At 46.2% G+C, this 18692-nt stretch overlaps 1 protein-coding gene across 1 annotated transcript in view; it reads right to left on the bottom strand.

Moving 5' to 3' along the window:
• Nucleotides 1-18692, bottom strand: part of LOC146173441 (neprilysin-1-like) — a 29898-nt gene continuing 11206 nt past the window's right edge. The window contains exons 4-10 of the mRNA XM_084585195.1: nt 16704-16981; nt 16184-16294; nt 12828-13069; nt 9286-9610; nt 3989-4179; nt 1951-2328; nt 1-235 (exon numbers count right to left, since the gene is read on the bottom strand). Of these exons, the coding sequence (XP_084441321.1) occupies nt 1-235; nt 1951-2328; nt 3989-4179; nt 9286-9610; nt 12828-13069; nt 16184-16294; nt 16704-16981 (1760 nt within the window). The remainder of the gene's footprint in view (nt 236-1950; nt 2329-3988; nt 4180-9285; nt 9611-12827; nt 13070-16183; nt 16295-16703; nt 16982-18692) is intronic.

Raw genomic sequence — 18692 nt, 5'->3', positions numbered from 1 at the left:
TCACATGAAGGGGCACTTTGGTTCCACGTTGAGCCGGTCGTAAGTGCGGCACGAAAAGGCGTCCGCAAACTCTGGCATGTTGGCCACCGACATGTGACAGCGGTATCGGGGCCACAGCTCTCCCACTTCCTCCCGACTCGTGCACGTGAGCATGCACAAACGCATGAAGAAAACGCGGTCGTGCAGGCGCCGGTCTCGGGTTCGAATCACGCGGGTCCGGTACTTGATGCGGTACCTGCGACAGTGAACGGTAGCCGTATCAATTTATGTCTTCAATAATTGCACTTTGTCTCGATGTGCCGGCCAGACTTGTCTGAAGAATACTCCTGGAGATGTGCAGGGCTCTCCGGATGCAGATCAAGTTATCGTATCAAGGTCAGTTCGTGCTGTAATAATCTCCGACTAGAGCCGAGATCGGTCGCTAATAAAAATTGGAACTTTAGTGACTAAACCTAAAGAAAGAGGATAATGTAAGTGTCAAAATACTTGCTTACGCGCCTACGAGTTTTCTCGACACGTTGCCATTTTATTCTCAGCCTAAAACAGGTGAGGACAGGGTCGACGAGCCAGAAATAAGAAAATCTAATCATTTGAGAGATAATGTTCAGCATTCACCGGTGCTGCAGTTTGGTTTTCAATTCAGAGAACATAATCCTGCTGGTGACTCGCTGGACCCCGCACATAGCGTGAAATTGGAGCCAATTCCGAGCTGACTATTGCATTAACTCGCAGCCGTCAAATACCACACTGGAAAAATTACATGTTATCCTTGTTTAAGAGCCTTGTAGCCTAAATAAAGAACTCTATCGCTTCAGCAAGCTTGGTTCAGTCTTTTCTGTTACGAGCTGCTAATTTTTGGCGTTCAAAGATCATTACTCTTCGATGTTTTTGCAGATTCAGGGAAAGAAGGTGGCGGAACTTTTTTGACGCTGAAAGGACACGAGCTCGAATACTCCACTAATACTTAACTTAATACTTAAGTTCTTTTAACGCACTCAAGTTCTCTTAAGGGCTCATTTTGAAACCTTCAGGGGCACTTTCACGATCTAAAGTGCGCAGAAGCGAAAGGCAATTGCGTAATTGTGACGTCATTGCCCGTGCGCAATCGTGGTGGCTACTAGGTGTCGATTGAGGTGAGCGCACGAGGACAATGATTATGTGCAGTCTTGCGCTTAAGGTGTCTCAAAGCTTACTATTAACTAATTATCATTGTATAAATAACTTATTCTTATTACACTAACTCATTATAGCTGACTAAATACCTTATTAGCCTTGAATAATTATTTAATCATTGCCTAACTAATTAATTATCCTTACTAATGTTATTAAGCCTACTACTACATGGTTAACTATCAGTACTGAAGCCATCCTAATCCTTCTGAAGATGATTGACAGGTGCCGCTGACATACGGACGCACGCACGGAAGGACACGTCGGCGAGTCATGAGCAACAAAAGACTTTCGGCTTACAATTTGTTTATTTTTATCTATACAACTACATGGACAAAGAATTTGCAACAGGCTTGCAGCGCCGAAGGTGCTATGGCCGGCTACTGTTTTGGCTGGACTACCATTTGGTACCGCAAACTGATACAGCGGCTGTAGAGTTGTGGGAACTGGGCAATAAAGACAATCGTAGAGTAAATATCGCCGCCTATATGAGCACCACGCAATCCATTCCTTACATATAGAATTAGCTAAGAGGCACATAGAGGTCAGCTAGTGCAATTTCTAATGAATGTGTCTTCGAATGACGTAAATGACGCACGTTCAAAATGGCTGTTGCACCCAAGGATTAATACCTTCTTGACTCCCCTTTTGAAATGGTATGGCGGTGAGCGCACCCTTGCGTACGCCTTCTGTAACCTGCGGTAGCACTCGTCACAACTGGCTGCACGTCTTATGAACAAGACCAGAAGTTCTCCAAGAAAAAATGAGAAATCTAGGCACCTCTGGAAGGCGATGCGCGTGGCTCGGGCCCAGAGGAACACCTGATTGCGCATCTCGTCGAGGAAGGCGGTGGAGGAGTTGCTGAGTTTGTGGAACATCTCCTCGTAGCAGCGGCTCGCCTCGTTGTAGTTGTACACTGTCTGGTCAGTCCACCACAGTTCTTCGATACCGCTGGCCGACAGGCGCGACCCCTCGCTGCTCACAGCACTGCTCAGCGCCATGGCCACCAGAACGCCCAGCGTGCCGTAATTGAAGGGCTCGCCCACACCGTCCGGGTAGAACATCGGAGGACCAGTGAGCAGCGTAGGTACGAAAAGCTCGGCACCGCTGCGAAGGCTCCACAGCTTGAGGTAGGCCACGTCGCCCTCCAGCTGTAGCCTGCGTATGTTGCCAGGACGCCTCCGCAAGCAACGAAGGGGCATGCTTCCAGCATTGATTCCAATAATTTCTTCCGAGCAGTCCTTTCCTAGCAATTTCATGTCATACGCGGGCCATGATTGCCTCATTCGAGCTATTGCCTACCGGCAGGGTTAACTAATTACATAGATTTAGTTTCGCAGCTGTTATTGCCTACACCGGTGCGTCAGATACACACCGAATGTTTTTCCTCTACACCCGGAGCTAAAACACTGCTAGCACTTTAGAGGACCATGGAAACACGCGGCTGGCGATACGAGCTGTCCCAGCTCTCGTTATGGCCACACCAGTGTTAACGGCGAAGCTCTGAAGGCTGGACACCAGTTATGGGGCATCTTCCTGTCAGAGCAAAACAAAATGTAATCGACTTCTGCGATCTGCACTACCAGTAGTCTTCTATGAAAACAGCGTGCGTGCCTATAAAGAAAATACAAATTCCTGCAGCAAAATCTATTGTATAAAAGTGCCGGCACGTGGTAATACGACTGCCTGAAATGCGGGCCAGTGCGAGTAGAGCTTTCGGTTCATTGAAGATGTTTTAAACGAGGAGTACGATTAAGTTCTTGGTCATATCAGAAAACTTTCCATAGGCTAATGCATTCAATTCCGGCACGCTGGCCGCTCCTGTGCACATGAATATCTGATTGTTACGCTCCTGGGAGCATCCGTATGAACTTATCAGCATGTTTTTGAGATTAGTGCAGTGTAAGGTGTGGGAAAACGTGCTAAATCACTATTTCGGCGTGTTTTAGAAGCAGGAGTGTAGGGAGCATCGCGTTGCCGGAAGAGCGCGCGTCGCGGCATCGCATCGCACGACAGAGCTTTAACCTTCCTGCACACGTAGGCGGTCCTAAATGTCTCTGCTGAATTTTAATACCAAAGAATTACTTTTCCCATTCTTCACAGAGGCGGAGGCATTCTTGCCCGCAAGATTGCTAGCAGAATATTTTATCAGGAGCAGCACAGGAGTAAAAATGAACGACACCATTAAGAGATCGTATGATGAACACACAGCAAGCTGAACATCCAAGATGTCTTAACTAATGCACATTGAAACTGGATTCAGATTTCACTCTCCTACTCGATTCCGAAGCCCGAGTTGGCAGAGCCTCCGAATTCAACGACGCAGGGAATTGTGGGTAGGTATGAAACTCGTGAAATAGGTCTTTCTCACTAAGAAAGGGGCCACCAATCTGCAGCTCAAGCACGAAGCCCAGAAGCCGCGTTTTCGACTGCTGAGCTCTGGAAACCACGTGGAGGATTGTAGACGTAAATTACGATTCTCTACTGATAATGGAATAAGTTTTGGTAGAGGATTCTGATGCCTACACATTTCCAAGGCTTATGTTGAGCAATGTATTCATGCAGAGTCTGTTCTCAGAGTTTGCATTGTTTTCAGAAGTGTTACCTTCCTTACATCTTGTTAGCGACATCCGTTTCCGGCTTTTCCACCAATCGGATGGGTTCAGATCAGGGAGATAACGACACTTCTGAAAACGACGCAAAATTTGGATACTGACCCAGCCCTCCTCCACAACCCTCGATGTAAAATTCTAAGTGACCACGTCTATCAGTATCTCCTATTGCGGTCAGTACAGGTGTGTAACGCGACGACACTCACTTGCCGTAGAGACCGTATTCCTCCTTGCCCACGTCTCGTCGTAGTGCTGTGTTGAGCTGAGACGCCTCAATGTAGCTGTTGACGAAGTCTTGGGGTGGACTGCTGAGCCTGGAGTAGTTCACCTGGCGACTCACGGTGGACGCCAAATCCGTAATGTTGGGGTTCACCGCAATTAAGCGCACGTTTTTCACCTGCGGAGTAGCGTGACACCTATGCCGATTGCCTAATCTTCGATACAGGCGGTATACCTTATTTGCTATTGAAAACATCAAGCCATGTATGTTACCAAGAATGCACGTCTTCTCAAATTCACAGCAAATGAGACAAACCTCCAGCCTTGCAGCAATACTCTCATCCCGTAGGGATTCTGAGATTAGTAAACATCACAAAATACCCAAAGGCAAACTGTTCTGGCAAATCTTTAAGCGGGCTGAACTCAGAGCAACAGGTTGAGCCCTAAAACCCAGCATTTCCTTTGATTGGAGCCAGAGAAAGAGAGGTTTTTTAATGTTAGAAGGAGATCTCAGTAAGGCGGTGAGCTTCCCATGCGAGCCATGGCGAGGGTGAAAAAGAAGTGAATGAATAAATGACGTCATACAAGTCACTCACACACGATGTTACATGATCCTGCTACACGATGTAACATGATCACACGATGTTACACACAGAGAAATTCCAAATGGTGTCTATCGTTGAACAAAAAATAATAAGGCTTTCTGGGGGATCGTGAAGCGCACAAGGTACCGAGGAAATGTTCAAGGAGCGGGGGTCTGTAATCAACTAACTCTAACTTAGAACCTAATATCCTATGAAGTGGGATAAGCATTTTGCAGTAGCATATCAAGTGTTTGAAAGTCTCCACGCCTATCACATGTAGAGCACAGAGGGCTGCTGGATGTACCGATTTTGTAAAAGAAGCAATTTGTGTATGATACGTTCAAGCGGAATCGGTGCAGGCACTTACGATGGCACCAATCCAAATTGAGCGCATTCACTCAGAAATGCGTTCATTTCGATGCAAAGGCTGTATTGATCTTTCGAATCACACCACACAGAGCGGTGCGATCGCCATGATTCAGCAAACACAAGTCTGTCAGCATACCTTCATGAGAATGGAATTGTGATCAGTTGTTATTAATCGTCAGGTATTGCGAAATCAGGGGGTAGACGAGCCGTACGTGAAAGTGCTGGAAGATATATACAGTGGCTGCACAGCAACCATAGTTCTGCATAAAGAAAGTAACAAAATTCCCATAAAGAAAGGTGTTAGGCAAGGAGACACAATCTCCCCAGTACTATTCACAGCTTGTTTAGAGGAAGTATTCAGAGACTTGGAAAGGGAGCAGTTAGGGATAAGGGTAGATGGAGAATACCTCAGTAATCTGCGATTTGCTGATGACATTGCCTTGCTAAGCAACTCGGGAGATGAACTACAAATAATGATTGATAACCTAGACAGCAAAAGTAGAACGTTAGGCTTGAAAATCAATATGCAGAAGACTAAGGTAATGTTCAACAGCCTCGGGAAGGAACAGCAGTTTATATTAGGTAGCGACAAACTGGAAGTAGTAGGCGAATATGTCTACTTAGGACAGGTAGTAACCGCAGATCCGGACCATGAAAAGGAAATAACAAGAAGAATAAGATTGGGATGGAGCGCATTTGGCAAGCACTCGCAGATTATGTCTAGCAGCTTACCGGTATCGCTAAAGAGGAAAGTATACAACAGCTGCATCTTGCCCGTACTCACCTATGGCGCTGAAACGTGGAGGCTAACCAAGAGAGTTCTACTTAAGTTGAGGACAACCCAGAGGGCTATGGAACGAAAAATGGTAGGGGTAACATTAAGAGATAGGAAGCGTGCAGAGTGGGTCAGAGAAATAACTCAAGTTACCGACATTCTAGTGGACTTTAAGAAGAAGAAATGGACATGGGCAGGACATGTAGTGCGAAGAGAGGATAACCGATGGTCGCTGAGGGTAACAAACTGGATTCCAAGGAAAGTAAAGCGTAGCAGGGGGCGACAGAAAGTTAGGTGGGCGGATGAGATTAAGAAGTTCGCAGGGGTCAAGTGGATGCAGCTAGCACAGAACCGGGTTAATTGGAGAAATATGAGAGAGGCCTTCGCCCTGCATTGGGTATAGTCAGGCTGATGATGATGATGATGATGATGATGATGATGATGATGATGATGATGATGATGATGATGATGGTGGTGGTGGTGGTGGTGGTGGTGGTGGTGGTGGTGGTGATGATGATGATGATGATGATTGTTTTTCCAGCGGCTTGCGCATGGTCGTTACTCGCGATGCCGCAGCATGTAGGCAACCACTGTAGCACAACGCAGTGGCGCAGCTCGCAGGCCTCAGTGTGTAGCCTATTTAAGTCGGTGACGGACTGTTGCTGAACCCTAATTGATTATAACAAGAGAGGTACAGCTCGACAGTCACTGAAGATAACCCATGCTGCAGAGGAATTTTGCAGAACATACTGAATAGCTTCTCGCAGCGCTGCTAGCTCCATAGCCGAAATGTGGTGATTAAGTGTCGCTGAGATTGCGATATGCATTGGTGATGAGGAGACAGGCATGACGGAGGCATCATTGTAGATATCATAGTGAGGACCATAGTATGCATAGATTTGCTTGAGGACGAAGTATAACTGCAGGTCCAGGGGTGTGGGCCTTACTCATAATGCCAGGTATAGCTGTACAGATTTTCCATGATGCACACCTCCAGGGTGGTAAATATGACGAGCTAGCGAGTTCTTATTGCACCGGCAAAAGATTAAAGACTGATGTCATCATGTACCTCTGCAAATGCTAAATTCACGCTCTACAAACCGCAGCTGGGCACGACGCATTTGCTCTGATAACTACACTGACAGAGATAGACGCATGCTCTCTGACGCATGCCCTCGTAGAGTACGCACTGTGAATATGTTTTTCGGAAGACCAAGGAAGACCACAAGGCTTCAGTATTTTATACCTTAAAAGCAGCTTTATGTCTTGTTGCCAGAGGCCCTGAAGAGCAAGGACACTATAGCGGAGAGGGCTTTCTCAAAGTGCCCCATAAAATGTTAGCAAAGAACTGTAGAATAGTCTCTCTTCTGGTATTGCACAGAATATGAAAAATAGAGACGTACGAGGAGGCTTTAGTCTTAAGCTGATGAACGTGCAGTGAAGACGAGGCGGACTCATCAAAGGTAAAACCTCGAAATGTTTGGGTTGGAGACATATTCTACAGTGATTCCAGAAACTTTCATCACGTAGGAATTAAGATAACGCTGGGACAAAAGTTTATGCGCCCATCCCTACAAACATATTGATACCGCGCTTGTTTAAGAATAATGCAATGCAGCCTATTGCGTTCTTCAGTCAAGTATAAACAATGCCCCTGCTCTGTAACACCACATACAGGTGTGATAAGCATAGAGGGAGATGCAGACATTAGGTGCCAAGCAATCGTACAAAAAGCAGTTGACTAAAGATGTAGGTATACACATGTATTTCGCAATAAATTTTAGACAGTTTATTAAAGTAATGGGGATACTATGCACTTGCAGAACTTCCTCCCCATACAGAGCAAGCGCCGGTGATGATGAGTTAAGGAGGTATATGTACAGACATCGCAAAGCACACAGGCGATTTGTTTTTGCTCTGCACCGAAAAACGACCGCCGCGAACGGGATTCGAACCCGCATCCCTGGGCACAGCTGTCGAACGCCCTAAACACTCCACCACCGCGGCGGCGCAATGCGCTGTTTGGATTTCACACGAAACGAAATCAAAGTTGCTACGTACAGATGCAGCTATGGAAGCATAGGTAGCGATAAGGTGCAAGTGGCTCGATGCAGTCCTCATCAATGGTGCATTCCACTCACTCTTCGGCGCAGTGAATGCCTAATTGCGTGATATAATCTTGAAGCATTCATTGGCGAATGTGAGGTCTGATTGGTAATGAATCAGCAAAAAAAAAAAAAAACAGAGGTAGGGAGGTATCAAAATTAACAGCTACAGGATGCAGAGAAGTCACATAATGCCGTTAAGGGCTGGTCAAAGTGAAGAGGGCGACTGACTTTTGCCTGAACAAACTGAGATATCCTGCCATTGAAATGATGTAGGCCCACTTACGGGCTCTCGGCTACAGGCCATTGACGAGACGTCTACCTGTGCGCTATGACGAAACGAAATACAAAGGCTGAGGTGGGCCTAACTAACCGGTTGGTTTGAGAACATGGTGTCATCCCTAGCTGGCCTGGCTTTTCTCAGCATATTATTGCGCAACTCACTTAGCTGCCTTACGAAAGGCGCTGGTATGCACAGCATGTGTACGAGAGCAGGATTCTTACGTGCTTCTTACGTCATAACACTGCCACAAGGGGCTCAGAAAGCGAGGCCGCCATCCCTGAGTGAAAAAATAAAATTAAATCGTAAATTATTTATTGCACGTATGTCACTTCAAGAGCATGTGTCATGTGTCCTAGAGCAATGCGCTACACCAGAAACAAAGAACGAGCCGACTGAAAATTTGACCCCCACTCCTCTTTGAAACGCCTAAGGAAATACGTACGCAAGCCTCAAGGCCAAACAGCGACTGTTAAAAAGCATAGTGTACGTGCCCGCCGGTGAGCAAAAGTTAGTTGATATTTAAAATTTGTCTTTTTTCGCATCCTCGTTCGTGCTATCTTGTGCCACGCCTAAATATCGTTTTTGCGAATTCTCAGAATCAACTGGTGATGAGGTACTAGCAGCTTACCGGTATCGCTAAAAAGGAAAGTATATAACAGTTGCATCTTACCTGTACTCACCTATGGCGCTGAAACGTGGAGGCTAACCAAGAGAGTTCTACTTAAGTTGAGGACAACACAGAGGGCTATGGAACGAAAAATGGTAGGGGTAACATTAAGAGATAAGAAGCGTGCAGAGTGGGTCAGAGAAATAACTCAAGTTACCGACATTCTAGTGGAAATTAAGAAGAAATGGACATGGGCAGGACATGTAGTGCGAAGAGAGGATAACCGATGGTCGCTTAGGGTAACAAACTGGATTCCAAGGGAAGGAAAGCGCAGCAGGGGGCGGCAGAAGGTTAGGTGGGCGGATGAGGTTAAGTTCGCAGGGGTCAAGTGGATGCAGCTAGCACAGAACCGGGGTAAGTGGAGAAATATGGGAGAGGCCTTCGCCCTGCAGTGGGTATAGTCATGATGATGATGATGATGATGATGATGATGATGATGATGATGATGATGATGATGATGATGATGATGATGATGATGATGTACGGCTTCAAACCGCTCACCTTGGCGATGGCCTCCAGGCGCGATGGCAGCTCCAGCCAGGTGGCCCTGTTCATGTGGTCGACTACGCCGTCGAGGATGTCGTCGTACAGCTTTCGGCTAGCGTCCACCGCCGTGGCGTTGACGGTCAGATTGGCCACCAGCGAGGGCCACGTGTAGAACAGGAACAGTCGCGTCGTGTTCAAGCACACGGAAACCACGTCACGCGCGTTCTGCTGCTCGTAGCGTCGGAAGAAGTCGAATCGCAGGATCTCCATTACCACCTGCACCGTTATGTAGGCCGCGGCGTTGGCCAGCCCGCCGCCTGTCACCAGGTCCATCACGATCCTGCGAGGAAAAAGCATGCTAGAAAACTAAATTTCGCGGTTACTGTGACGGTGTTTTCTTTTCGTGATGATAAGACATTAAAAAAAAACAATGGCATATAATTGGACACATCTTTTCCTCCAAACTCTGGGTAAAATTCCAGAATTTGATTGCGCTGAGAGCCGAGAGGTTTTTTTAGTTTATTTTGTTTTTTTATGTTCTTCTTTTGCATCAATACTGTGTGAGGAAAGTGTACTAGAGGCAGCCATTCAAAATTTATTTACAGTGCCTGGCTTTTTTTATGTTACATACGACAGAAAAGAATCTGTCATGAAATTAGGGCACTTAGTTTTTTAAGCCGGTAGCGATAATTGTTATCGTTACCATAAGCTTAACCTCGTCCACTACAGGCCCAAGGCTGCTCTCATGTCAGTTTGGATGATCCCCGCAAGCTTGCGACCCCTTCCGTCAACCCTTTTCTGTGACGCGTCCTGCTACAATTTCCTTCCGTTTTCCGCTAACATAATTATAAATCATTTCCGCTAACATAAAGTGCCCGTCAGTTATCTACCCTTCTCATGCAATGCACTGGGCATGTTCATTTCTTCTCGATTTCAACGAGGATCCCAAATTCTCGTTTGCTGCCTGAGCCATCCTGCTCTGTTCCGGCAACTTGCGCTGCACCTGTCAGTTTTCCATCAATAACCCGCTGCATAGACCTAGAATGAAATTCAAGCCTCTTAGTCTCTAAGTTTCCGCCCGTTCTGTGAGTGTTGCCAAAACACAGCCGCTGTTCGTGTACTTTCTTATTGTGTCAAAATATATCGTAGCTTTACCTTTCTACCATGTAAGAGCTTCGTCTTTCGAAATAATAGCTTTCTATTGCAAAAGCTGTAATCATTCCGTCTTTGCTGAGATATTCTTAATTTCTCTTTCTATTAAGTGATGAGCAAAATGTTTAGAGGATGCTTAATTAAACAACGTGACAACAGTAAGGTTTAAATCCTTCTCGGCCTGCATCTCACCTTCTATCATTGTTTTCATCACATTCTTTGAGCCTCAGCAGCCATCACTATGATAGTGAGTGAAACTTTAAAAATCTCTAACCGCCATTTTTTATTTTGAAAAGCCCGACACTTCCTGGCTAGCTCGCCTCCATCCTCATGGATGACGCAGGGAACGTTGTAGGCAGCTATAAGTAAAGGTGCCCTGCGTCAAGAAAAAAGAGGCGAAGCTAACAGAGGCGAAGGGAGGGAGTGTGTGCAGAAAGACAGGCGAAGGGAGGGGGGGGGGGGGGGGGGGGGGCGAAAAGGGAAAGAGGTTTAAAACCTACGACGAGTCACGGGGTCGCGAGGTCCAGGTACAGCGGTGCTCGCTAGCGTCTTTTTTCTTTTCTTTTGTGAGATGGCCAAAGATGAGCGGAATCCTTACATGAACACACAAGGAATGCTGCCTCTAAGAAAGGCTTTCGGGTAGCAAACAAGTCCCCCCCCCCCCCCCCCCCCCCCCCCCCCTTGATGGGGCTGGAACAGGTAGGTCACCGCCGCTTACGGCGGGGGCTAGCCTGCCACCGAATTTTTATCTGTTGTAGGCCGTCATTGCACCCGCCACCGATTCGGGGGTGGACGACGGCTGTTATTGCGGCGCGCGTCTTTCTATCCCTCTTCCTTTTCTTTCTTCTCTATTTTGTCTTCTGCCCGCACGAGGCAGCGTAGGTGGCTCAACTAGAGAGCCAGTAGCAGGCCCGTGCATTTTCTTTTCCTTCTTCCTACAGCCACAACAACAACAAGCCCTCCAACACTTTGAGGATCGCGCTGTCTGTTTTCAAAGACTGACCACCTAGAGAAAAGGCGTGATGCATTGTCTTGGAAATTCCATGCGCCGACTGTGACGCTAGCTACATTAGCGAAACGAAGAACCTAAAGGTAAGAATTCGACAACATAAGAACTATATACAAGAAACATCTTAGAAGACCGCAAACCCATAGCTTAACATTCCGAAGACTCCCACCAGAAAAAAGTCCATCCTAAGGATTGAGACCAATTATAAAAAAGAAGCCTTCTTGAATCGTAGTATGCCCACACGACAACAAACAATACCAACCAGACAAGAGACAAGCTTCTGTATGTGTAGCTGCTAAGAATCATACCGCTAACTCACAAAAGAACATAAAAAAGACGCCAGCGAGAACCTCTGACATCTTAGGTTTTAAGCCTTTCATTGCCCAACCCCACTAACTACACTCAGTTTATTTCCTCGCCTGTATTCTATTCACCCTCTCCTTGCCTTTTCTTTCGTTTACTTGTACCTGCGTACGAGTCCTCCGTCACTCTTGAGAAAGAGCCAGATCTGGCTCCGAAACAACAGGTTTCTGTAAAACAAACAATGGTGGTTGGAGAATTTTCAATTTCACTAACCAGCCCTAACAGACAGGCGAATCTGTCAAAATGTTTTGGTTTTAATCCTGTATTGAGTGACGTACTTCCGTGGTAGCCCTTTCCGCATGAGGGCTATTTTCCACTACTATAGACACAAGCAGGGTTGATTCTGACTTCATAAAAACCTGGTACACGGCCCTGTTAGACACACCTGCACGAAACAACGTGCAGATACGGAATTCCAAAAGGACAGCCCATGACCAGCGCACCAGAAAACTCAGAAATGGCACTGTCATAAGGTTAGGCAGCTAACCTGGTGGCAGAACAGAGCTCGGCCATGTCATGTGACCTTGTGAAGTCATCACACTCTCGGCCAAAAAAGTGAATTTTGTTATGCCATGAATTTTTACATGATTAAGCTCGTACCACTACAACTATTTCGTCGTAACAAACATTGATGGGAAAGCTCCTCATGAGCCGAAGACAGCTTGCCAGGTCCCCTGACCTTAAACGAGCCACAGGTCACAGTGGGATTGTATAGCATAATCGCGGTACCATCTAGGGTGTACCCCCTTGCCCTTTCACCTTGGCCTTGGACTTTGTCCGTGCCTTTTAACCTTATGCCCTTGGATGGCAGATACAACGAGTCACGTGTTCCCCCATGTAGTTGACGACATCCTCGACTCCATAGCCTCGGTAATTTATTCATTGCAAAACATCATGTCCAAACCTAAGCCTAACCAAAGCAAAACCAACCAAAACTACACTTTCGTTTCGAATAACTACATTTATCAGGGTTTAATCTCTGCTGTTTTCAATGGAAGGCCACAAGACGCTTCTTGAAGCAGAGCATGCTTGCCTGATCTGGTCGAAGCCTGTGACGAGTATCTCGGAGTCGTTCTTCTGCCAGTGCCTCGGGGACACGTCCCTGTTGATGCGCTCGAGCCAGACATCTGGCGTTACTTCCTCGTGAAGCTTCCCCAAGTCAGAGAAGTTTGCGGACTTGGTTCGCGACGGCTTAGCGAACGTCGTTTCCACGACACGGTCAATGTTCTCCACGAAACGGATGCTGCCTTCCAACGCCGACCGAACACCGATGACCTACGTTCAGGTTAAGAGGTCGAAAGGTCGAAAGGTCGCGGCTGTTAACCCCTTCACGCATAAGTATGCGCTACGCCTGAAGGGCTTCGTGTTATGAACTCATAACATTCATCTGCGGAACCCCCTTCACGCAGAAGTATGCGCTACGCCTGAAGGGCTTCGTGTTATGAGCTCATAACATTCATCTGCGGAAGCCAGTATTGTCCGTGGGCGCTTTAAAGAAAATAAGTAACTGATTATAGATGCACTGACTACATATTAAAAATAACTGACTGTTATCTTTAAGATGTTTTTAAGATGTTTTTGCTGAGAACTGACTTACTTCTGCGTTATTGTCTTCCAAATACTCTCGCCTCGGAAACAATTTACCGGACACAGCCAATTAGTAGAGGTTACCTGTACGTTGTTACACATTACACATTGTTATTTTGCTGAGAACTGGCTGTTTTAGTTTAAAGCTGTCGTTCATCCCCCAAGGAACTCATTCGTTTGTTCATATCCCCAGCTGCTTCTGAACACTCTCCCAGTTTATGCGGTGGAAAGAACAATACTACACTTCTGAATCTCTTACGGGACAACAGCTTATTGTAGTGCATTGCTTTTACGCTTTAGTGTTTTAATTACTCTGGGTAGCTACCAATATGCGATGATTCCGTGAAGGAGCTTGCAATACACTTGAAAAGTCGCACTGAGTGCGATTTTTTCACACTGGTTTCAGCTCAATTAGCCAACCCCCCCCTCCCAGAGTAAAGGGAATTTTTATTATTTCCCAGTTTCTTCTTTTTGTATAGCCGCAAAGACGGCTTAAGAAAATACCTTCAGAAAGAGTCAGCGAGCCAATGAAAGAAACATACATGACTCCCGACGCATTCACCAGGGTCCAGACTCCGAGTTTGGATCGTTTTCAGAAACGTCGTTTTCTTCCTGACCTCTAATCCACTGATTAGTGAAAACGCCGGAACCGGAACACAAAATGGCATCCAGTTCGGGTGTTTTCAACAATTAAAGAGAGGGATGACATCTAGTCATCTGATAAATAATTCCGAGGCCACTGTGTAAACTACACTGCAGAAATACGAAAACCCAAGCGTTGCTGGTGCACTAGATGCATGCTCTCATTATCATTTTCAAGTAAATAAACTGCCATCATCATTGCTAATGTCATCATTGTCATTTTCACTCATCGCAGTTTCATTGTGATCGCTTCTATCATCCTGAGAGTAAATAAAGAGAATTATGATGTGCATTTCATGGTCCTGGGTATGGCACAGTTTAAGGTTAAAGCGCTTAGTTGGGGATGTGAGGGATGGTGTTTTCATTTTAACTATCTTCTTCATGATAGACTGGTCGACGACATCCGGTGATGACGTCACAATCTCGCGATATCCAGCGGATTATCGCGAAAAAGTATGACACTTCTCGTGGCCGGACGGACAGGGTTATGGCCCCGAGTATGAGACATTAAAGGCTTTCGGCTTAAAACTCCGGATACGGAAACTGAACTAGCATTCGTTTCCAGTGTCTCCACCATTTAAGAAAAGGGAATGTGGAAGTGTAAGAAGGGAACCGGCGGAGGAAAGTACATTGATCTCGGTGGGCGTTCTGAGCTAAAAATCCCGAGTATATGCCTCTGGCATGTGGCAGTTTGCAGGTCACGTGGATTGCGGGGGGTTGGTGTACACTGCTATCTGCATCGAACGCTGTCAAACTGGATGGGGGAGATGGCAATCGTACCCCGGAGCCTTGATTCCCCATTCCGATATGCAATCCCTAAGCTACCGAGGTAAGGTAGGGTATTACTCATATAAAGCGGGTGCTTTGTATTTACTTCGGACGGTTTCTTCACATGATGCGTCTATATGTAGTGTATGTTTCAGATGATGTGGGAAAGGATTAGACGGTAAAATAACAGACACAAATTAACCGAATAGTAAATGCGCTACTAACAAAGTACATGGACGCTAACGTAAATTCGAAAAGGGAGACTTCAAATCTGAGTGTTAACCCGCTCATGTCATACACCTGAAGAAGGAGCTTAAGAATTGCGCGTATTGCTCGTGGAGAAATTAGTTTGCTTAGAAGAAAAACACGCGTACGTCACCAACGTGCTGTTTGAGGCAACGTGAACGTAAATAATAAATAACTGAGAAAGAATAGTAAATACTAAATAAATAATAAATAACTGAGAAAGAATAGTGTGTCAGTTGAAAGAATGGTTTCGACGATAAAATAGTGCAAACTGTATATGTATGAGAACGTGTATCTCAAATTCATTACGTCGGCATTTGAGAAGGTCAGGGCCCTGTCAAGCTGTTTCCACAGCTTTTAGTTCTGGCTTCTTTCCCTGCAGGAAGGAAAATAAACCTAACTTGACTACACTTAACGCCTAAGCTAATGAATGTGGACCGGATTTGTGCGTCCACGGAGCTGTCAGACCGTCATTGTCGAGAATTATTTATTTTATTATTTGAACATACTGCTGGCCTCACATTTGTGGCCGTCGCAGGAGTGGGACATCACATACACTAGGATAACACAGGTTGATAACACAGAATTGAATTGATTGATGAAAAAGAAAATTGTTTTATGAGGTAGATGGTGAAAATTATGTATGTGTGCAAAATTTTGTTGATGTGGAGTAATTATTTAGATCCAAAAGCCAATTAGACGTCAAAATAGCCAACGACGTCGATATAGTATGTAGACTTTAAAACAACCACGGGCCTGGAAATTGAACAAAATACTTCGCACTTGTGCAGTAAATGCTCCCACACTTGACAAAACAGCATAAAAAAAAAAAGAGAGAAAAACGGGAGAAAGAAAAAAACGAAAAATCAAATGAGCTAAAGAACGACAAATGAGTGCGAAGAATAGCAGGAAAGGCTTTCGCCTTACCGCACTTAACAGATTTAAGCGCCTCCAACTAATTTTTCACATTTAAAACACCATGAGAGCTACGCTCAAATTTTACATTACTATGTGCCGCTTATGGAAACAAAATTGATTGACCCGGAAAGCTACCAGGTTCGAAAGTCTAAATTACAGGAAAGTGCTCTGCATTACATCTAATCTGTAACATGTGACATTGTGCGCGCAATTTTCGCGGCGGCTTACCTGCAACATTTCCTTCAAGTAGTCGAGGTAGATGCGCTCATTCGTCACGGGGGTGGCCTTGTATCGCAGGGAGCTGCCTTTGCTGATGTGAAGAAGATCTGCGTCTCCGACCTGAGTGGGAACAAACCGACAAATGGGTCGAGTAAAGAGTCGCAATACGCACAAATCCACCACAGAACCTTATTAGCTCCATTTTTGCGCTGTCTACTCAGCATGTGCTTGGTATATCTGTAGGACGTAAAAATAAGGCACCAAACAAATTGCAAAAAAACATTTACGGAAGTCACCAATTGGCGCAGCGAATTGTTACTAAATGCAGCGGGCGACGTATTATTTTGAGGTAAGTGGCAAGAAATAAACGCCACTAAATTGGGCAGCCAGCACAACTTATATAAATTCGAAATGCTTTTCCGTGAATAACAAGTAAAACAGCAAATGCGCCTGCCGATTAAAAGTATTTATTTCACAATAAACTCAACGAAAGTCTCAGTAAATTGCTCCGCCGTATACAGAGCCTGACCTTGGTGAATCCCAGCTCGAAGACGGTGATAATTCCCCGGCTGATAGCGAGGTGTATCATATGGCTGATGAGCTCGTGGGCGCTGCTGCCTGTGATTGAGCGGGTGATTTCCGTCCGCTCGAAGACCATGCGCACTTGTTCATGCACCGTACGTCGGGTAGTCATGAAGCGGTGACAGTTGGCGTACAGTGCGTACAGCAGGTGAACCCCATTGGCGTCCGGCGGCGGGGGCTGCTGGGCGTCTAGAAGGCTGCGGTTCACGCTGCTCCAGAAGGCGTCTGCGCGTGCCAGATCCCCAGGTAGTCGAAATTACTCCGTAGCCCTCCACTACGGCTCCTCTTTCTCTATTTCCACTTTCACTCCCATAATTCCTCCCTTCCCTTACGGCGCGGTTCAGGTGTCCACAGAAAACAAGTGAGACAGTTACCGCGCCTTTCCCTTCCTATAAATCAATCAATCAGGGAAAAACAGTCACTTCGGCCGAGGATAAATAATGTCGTTTCTTTTATTGCGAAAGCAATACTACTCTAGGTTTCGAACCTTCAGCGTAGTGCGGCGGTAGCCACGTACGTCTTACCCACGTGACGCTGTGACGTCACACCCAACATGACACTAGGGTGTGGGCTGGCAGGAGCTGCCAACTTGGGTCTCTCGTTTCACATGGGACGGTTATGTCAGAATCAGCCTGCAAGAACCCTGGCATTCACGTTACCCTTATAGGCCACTAAGGCACGTTCATACGGCTTGGTTAAAGCGGAGCTTTACATGTGGGCTGAGGAAAAAGAAAATGAGAAGAAGAACACTTTGTCACCCACAGCTAATGCTTTCGCTCAATATTTGGTTCGGCAGCCTTGAACCCTTGTATTTTTTTGTTGTTGTTGTTGTTTTGAAAGCAACACTCCGACAGCCAAAGCTGAGACCTCGAGTGGCCGCAACTACGCCTTGAAGAGGCGTAGCTATGGTCTCCTCATAAAAAAAAATGACTGCCATGACATTTGAATTTACGTTAACCCTATGCCACGGGCAGGAGCTGCCAACTAGGGTCGCTCCTTTCATGTGGGATGGTGATATAATCAGCCTGCCAAAACAGTTTGCGTTCTCGCTACCCCTACGACACGCAGGCACGTCCATATGGCTTGGTTGAAGCATCACTTTATATGTGGGCTGGTAGCTTACGCTCTCGCGTGATACCCTAAAAGGATGAGCTTAAGTGTCCCCAATAATGTAGCACCCTACACTGACAGGGCGTGATAGGGGAATAATGTAGCAGGAAAAAGAAGATTCCGCTGTTGCTATCGCAATTCAACTAGGGTTAATGTTACGACCAAGCATCCGCAATTGCGCGCTCTATTGTTCGCCTGTGGGCATGGATAAGTTTTGTGAATATGTGGTGATGGTCCAATGGCTCTAAGTGAGCCTGTTTCCAGGAATCCTGTTTTGTAAGCATGTTTTGCTTTGTGGACAACCTGCAAATGCCAAATTGACCCTGTCAAGAGAACGTCTGGAAAAACACAAAGAAACGTCCCCCTGAGGGAAATAGCAGGAAGTGCTTTCTTTCTTTTGTTCACCCTTCCAGTCGAGAAGTGCTATCCTCCAGTGATGAATGCCTCCTATCCAAAGGAGACGACAGAGTGACATGTCCGCTGACGTGCAGGACAAGAAAGGAGCATGACTCATACGGCCATTAAGTGATTTCCCGGGAATGCAGGAAAGATTTGCAATTGTCGAAAAGGGACCATGTTGGGAGCCCTATGCGGCGCCACGTGCACTCGGGTTTCTGAGAAGTAAAACCCCTTGTCAGAACCAGCCTGTGGTTTCTTTGCTGAAGAATAGAAATGTACCTCCTCTCCTCGCCGTTCCCAAGCTTTTCCCGCCAACAAGTGATCACGCCCAACGAATGAATGCCGGACCAGTCAGTGCTTCAGACCATCAGTGCAGTGATGTGTTCGATTGGATGCCGATACCTGAGGGGCGTGCCCTGGATTTGGT

The sequence above is a fragment of the Amblyomma maculatum genome, chromosome 11 (genome assembly GCF_055883805.1).
Source record: "Amblyomma maculatum isolate TAMU_Amacu chromosome 11, ASM5588380v1, whole genome shotgun sequence".
Lineage (NCBI taxonomy): Eukaryota > Metazoa > Arthropoda > Arachnida > Ixodida > Ixodidae > Amblyomma > Amblyomma maculatum.
The sequence above is the reverse complement of the archived record's forward strand: the minus strand, read 5'-3'. Positions and strand labels throughout refer to the sequence as shown.